The 6,000-nt window shown below is 47.8% G+C and overlaps 1 protein-coding gene across 2 annotated transcripts in view; it reads left to right on the forward strand.

Moving 5' to 3' along the window:
• The window catches only part of cers1 (ceramide synthase 1), a 41,398-nt gene extending 35,698 nt beyond the window's left edge, over positions 1-5,700 (forward strand). For both annotated transcript variants that reach the window (XM_080212756.1, XM_080212759.1), the window contains exons 6-7: positions 3,074-3,219; positions 5,327-5,700. In XM_080212756.1, coding sequence (XP_080068882.1) covers positions 3,074-3,219; positions 5,327-5,369 — 189 coding nt within the window. In that variant the 3' untranslated portion in view covers positions 5,370-5,700. The remainder of the gene's footprint in view (positions 1-3,073; positions 3,220-5,326) is intronic.
• The last annotated feature ends 300 nt before the right edge of the window (positions 5,701-6,000 follow it).

Below are 6,000 nucleotides of genomic sequence, written 5' to 3' on the forward strand. Positions count from 1 at the left end.
TCCAGATGCTGAAAGGTGCCCTCATAAGAACAGGGTATGGCGCTCGACTCATCGATTGACAGTTCCGACGTGCCACTGACCTCCTCAGAAGACAAACATGAGACACGGCGGACAGAGTATCCTTCATCTTCAAGTACGACATCTTCTCCGGAGCCTTCAACGTGTCATTGATGAAGACGAACATCTGCCAAGGCCATCCCCACACCCCCACTTCTTGCCTTCAAACAACTGCACAATCTCAAACAGACCATTGTCCGCAGCAAACTACCCAGCCTTCAGGAGAACAGTGACCACAAAACCACACAACCCTGCCACAACAACCTCTGCAAGACGTGCCAGATTATCGACACGGATGCCATCATCTTACGTGAGAATACTGTCCATCAGGTACACGGTATATACGCTTGCAACTCGGCCAATGTTGTCTAACTGATATGCTGCAGGAAAGGATGTCCCAAGGCATGGTACATTGGGGAGACACTACAACAACGGATGAATGAACACCACTTGGCAATCACCAGGCAAGAGTTCTCTTCCTGTTGCGGAACACTTCAACGGTCACAGGCATTCAGCCTCTGATCTTCGGGTAAGCGTTCTCCAAAGTGGCGTTCACCACGTGCAACACAGAGTCGCTGAGCAGAGACCGATAGCCAAGTTCCGCACACATGAGGACGGCCTCAACCGAGATTTTGGATTCCTGTCACACTACCTGTAACCCCCATGACTTGCCTGGACTTGCAAAATCTCACTAACTGTCCTGTCTGGAGACAATACACATCTCTTTAACCCTCTCTCCACTCACATTGTCTGTACCTTTTAAGACTTGATTACCTGTAAAGACTCGCATTCCAACCATTATTCTGTAAATTGAGTTTGTGTCTTTATATGCTCTGTTTGTGAACTGAAATCCCGCTCACCTGATGAAGGAACAGCGCTTCAAAAGCTAGTGGCTTGTGCTACCAAATAAACCTGTTGGACTTTAACCTGATGTTGTGAGACTTCTTACTGTGTTTACCCCAGTCCAACGCCAACATCTCCACACCAGAGAGAATGGTGCAGACGTGATGGGTCAAATAGCTTCCTTCTGCACTATAGTGGTTCTGTGGAATTCTATGAGGCCCCTGGGACCACAAGAAGCAGACGTACATAATGCTGCATTCGATAGTATCATAGAATCTCTACAGAAGAAGGCCATTTGGCCCATTGAGTCTGCACCAACCACAATCCCACCCAGGCCCTATTCCCATAACCCCACATATTTACCCTGTTAATCCCCCGACACTAGGGTCAATTAAGTATAGCTAATCAACATAACCCGCACACATTTGGACTGTGGGAGGAACCTGGAGGAAACCCAGACAGACACGGGGAAAATGTGCGATGACCTGAGGCCAGAATCGAACCCGGGTCCCTGGTGCTGTGAGGCAGCAGTGCTAACCACTGTGCCGTCCCTAATTCCCTATTACCAAAAAAAGTATCAGTGTATCGTTTCACAATTTACCAAGTGACCTGGAAGTGATTTAACAGGTTCAGCTGACGTAGATGATCAGCAAAGATCTATCAAACTATAGGATATAAAACAAAGAGATCTAGGGCTGCGGGTTCATAACTCCTTGCAAATGGAGGCATAGGTGGACAGAGTAGTGAAGAAGGCATTTGGCATGCTTGGTTTCATTGGGACACCTTGTGGAAATTGTGCAAGACATTGGTAAGGTCACACTTGGAGTACTGGGTACAGTTCTGGTCACCCTATTTATAGAAAAGAAATTATTAAACTAGAAAGAGTGCAGAAGAAATTTACTAGGATGCTGCCGTGGCTCGATGGTTTGAGTTATAAGGAGAGGATGGATGGACGGACTTTTTCTTTGGAGTGTAGGAGGCTGAGGGGTGATCTTATAGAGGTCTATAAAATAATGAGGGGCACAGATCAGCTAGTTAGTCAGTATCTTTTCCCAAAGGTAGGAGAGTCTAAAACTAGAGGGCATAGATTTAAGGTGAGAGGGGAAAGATACAAAAGGGTCCAGAGGGGCAGTTTTTTCACAGAGGGTGGTGAGTGTCTGGAACAAGCTGCCAGAGGCAGTAGTAGAGGCGGGTACAATTCTGTCTTTTAACAAGCATTTAGACAGTTACATGTATAAGATGGGTATAGAGGGATGTGGACCAAATGCGGGCAATTGGGATTAGCTTAGGTATTTTAAAAAGAGACAGCAGAGACAAGTTGGGCCGAAGGTCCTGTTTCGATGCTGTAAATCTGTGTGACTCGTTTGAGTGTGTCAGGCTTGAAGGGCTGAATCACCTACTCCTGCACCTATTGCTCACATCTTTGTCTCGAATGGTGGTTTCTTCCTTGTAACTGTGCTGAGTAACGGAGACGCCAGCACTGGACTCCAGCTTAGTAAAAATCTCAGCAGCCGAGCAAACTGATTGGAAGTCCTGGGGCACACAGGATAGGAAAGGCTGCCAGAATGGCCTCCAGCCGTGTCAGACATGACTCCAATCTGTAGGATAACCTTTAGTCGAATGTAACTCTCTGAGCTCGTCTGGACAGTGTCATTTGGGCTTTAAAAAATGAGAAGCGAGTTAAAATTAAGTTAAAGGGTGACACAGTGGTTAGCACTGCTGCCTCACAGCGCCAGGGACCCAGTTTCGAATCCCGCCTTTGGTCACTGTTTGCGTAGAGTCTGCACATTCTCCCTGTGTCTACGTGGGTTTCCTCCAGGTGCTCCAGTTTCCTCCCACAGTCTGAAGGACATGCTGGGTAGGGTGCATTGACCATGCTAAATTGCCACTTAGTGTCAGGAGGTTAGCAGGGTAAATACATGGGGTTACAATGATAGGGCCTGGGTGGGATTATTGTTGGTATGGGTTCGATAGGCTGAATGGCTGCTTCCTGCACGGTAGGGATTCTAGTTGTAGAATATCTGAACGTTGCCCTTTCATTTCCAGCTGTAATTTCCAATGGGTGGTGGGAGAGATGAGGGAAATGGAAGCAAGGAAGTTGTGAGCTACAATTCCGCTGAAACCATGCCAACCAACTTTGACCTGTTCCCTTTGATTCCTCTTTCCGCCCCAGTATATCATTCTCCTGGTGGTGAAGGTTCTGACCGGCCAGATTACGGAGGTGAATGATGTCCGAGAATATGATATTGAGGACAGTCACCGGCCCACAGTGCGTGAGGAATATGATCGTCTCCACATGAGGAACTCCTCCAAAGACAGGTATGAGATTCAGTGAATTATTGGGTGGAACAGTAAAGTCAAAGGGAAAACTGAGGCGCAATTGTAGGACTGCTTTCTTTTATTAAAATTCATTTTTACGGGATGTGGGAGTCGCTGGCTGGGCCAGTATTTATTTCCCATCCCTAACTATCTTACGATTTGAATGGCATTTGAGAGTCAACCACATTGCTGTGGCTCTGGAGTAGGCCAGACCAGGTAAGGACAGCAGATTTCCTTCCCTAAAGGACATTAGATGAGTTTTTCTGCCAATCGACAAGGGTTTCCTGGTCATCAGTAGACTTTTTAATTCCAGATTATTAATGAATTCAAATTCCACCATCTGCTGTGGTGGCATTTAGAACGTAAGAACTAGGAGCAGAAGAAGGCTACCTGGCCCCTCAAGCCTGCTCCACCATTCAATAAGATCATGGCTAATCTTTTTGTGGACTCAGCTCCACTTACCCGCCCGCTCATCATAACCCTTAATTCCTTTACTGTTCAAAAATGTATCTATCCTTGCCTTAAAAACATTCAACGAGGTAGCCTCAACTGCTTCACTGGGCAGGGAATTCCACAGACTCACAACCCTTTGTGTGAAGAAGTTCCTCCTCAACTCAGTCCTAAATCTGCTTCCCCTTATTTTGAGGCTATGCCCCCTAGTTCTAGTTTTACCTGCCAGTGGAAACAGCTTCCCTGCTTCTATCTTATCCATTCCCTTCATAATCTTATATGTTTCTATAAGATCTCCTGGGGTGGCACAGTAGCACAGTGGTTAGCACTGCTGCTTCACAGCTCCAGGGACCTGGGTTCGATTCCCGGCGTTGGGTCACTGTCTGTGTGGAGTTTGCACATTCTCCTCGTGTCTGCATGGGTTTCCTCCAGTTTCCGCCCACAGTCCAAAGATGTGCAGGTTAGCTTGAGATTCCTCACCAGCACCTTTTACAGCTGCAGCATAACCTTGCTGTTTTTAAACTCCATCCCTCTAGCAATGAAGGACAAAACTCCATTTGCCGCCTTAATTACCTGCTGCATCTGCAACCAACTCCCTGAGACTCCTGTACAAGGACACCCAGGTCCCTCTGCACAGCAGCATGCTGCAATTTTTTACCATTTAAATAATAGTCCATTTTGCAGTTATCCCTACCAAAATGGGTGACCTCGCATTTACTGACACTTCATCTACCAGACCCTCGCCCACTCACTTAGATTATCTGTTTCCCTTTGCAGACTTTCAGCGTCCTCTGCACGCTTTGCTCTTCCACCCATCTAAGTGTCATCTGTGAATTTTGACACACTACACTTGGTCCCCAAATCACCTATGTAAATCGTAAGCAATTGCGATCCCAATGCTGATCCCGGAGGCACACCACGAGTCACTGATCGCCAACCAGAAAAACACCAGATCTGAGCAAGTGTTCCTCAGGCCTTCCTGATCTAGTGACGCTACCATTTTGCCATTGCCTCCCCCATTCTGCATACCACCTGCCGTCACTCCATCTGTCCCCACCATGACTCTACAGGCAGGGGGTTGCCAGGGTGGGGGTGGTGGTGGTGGTGGTGGTGTCACCACCCTATGGCCCAGATGAGGTCCCAGTGGATAATAAATCCCTTCCTTAAAAGTCATTAGTGATTCAGATGGGTTTTTACAACAAAGGTTTCACGGTCATCAGTAGATTCTTAATTCCAGAGGTTTTTTTTATTGAATGGAAATTCCACCATCTACCATGGCAGGACTCGAACACGTGTCCCCAGAGCTTTAGCGGAGTTTCTGGATCGATAGTCCAGTGATAATATCGCGAGGCCATCGCCTCCCAGTAGTACTGCCAGTGTGTGAAGCCAGCGGCCTCCAATTGGCCTGTTCTTGTGCAGAAGGATTAGAAAACGGAGGCAGTAAGATCGCTGTCTTTTTTGCTACGTCTCAGCCTCTTGGACCTGCTCTGTCATTCATTGAGATCAGGAGGGGTCTTTACCCCGGCTCTCTGTGTCCCTCGATAAACCTTAACTCACCAAAATCTGGTTCTGAAAACTCTGGAAGTTTTGCAGTGTTTTTGTCAGTGTTATTTCGATGTCTTGTTGCTGCTGAGCTGGTTTTTATTTCCAATTGCAGGGTGCGCCAGAGGAATGGGATAATTGTGCACAAACGGCTATAATTTAGCTGGAGGACACCCGGATACCATCACTGTATTTCCCAGGACCTTTGAATCTGGATTTGCTGTGAATTTAGAGCCAACTCTGATTTTGACTTTTCTGGAACTTTCTCGATGGGATTGAATGGGAAAAATTCTACTGGTAGAGCAACAGTTATGTTGATGTCTGGTTTCCCCCACGGGGCCTCTTTGGAGCTGATGGGATAAAATTCTCTCTCTCTTCCTCCCCCTCTCTCTCTCTCACACTTTCCATTCCTATGTCTCTCTTTCTCTTCCCATCGCTCTCTCTCTCTCTCTCTCTCTCTCCCCCCCAATCTCCCCCTCACTCCCTCTCCCTTTTTCCCTCCCCCCTCTCTCCCTCCCTCTCTTTCCCCCTCTCTCTCTTTCTCCCTCCCTCTTCCACCCTCCCTCCTTCCCTTCCTTTTCCTCCCTCCCTCCCTCCTTCCCTCCCACCCTCTCTCTGTCTTCCTCCCTCCCTCTCTCTTCCTCCCCCTCTCTCTCTCTTCCTCCCCCTCTCTCTCTCTTCCTCCCTCCCTCCCTCCCTCTCTTTTCCTCCCTCCCTCCCTCTCTCTTCCTCCCTCCCTCCTTCTCTCTTCCTCCCTCCCTCCTTCTCTCTTCCTTCCTCTCTTCCTCC

This window comes from Carcharhinus amblyrhynchos, chromosome 26 (genome assembly GCF_965287045.1).
Source record: "Carcharhinus amblyrhynchos chromosome 26, sCarAmb.v2.hapA, whole genome shotgun sequence".
Classification (NCBI taxonomy): domain Eukaryota; kingdom Metazoa; phylum Chordata; class Chondrichthyes; order Carcharhiniformes; family Carcharhinidae; genus Carcharhinus; species Carcharhinus amblyrhynchos.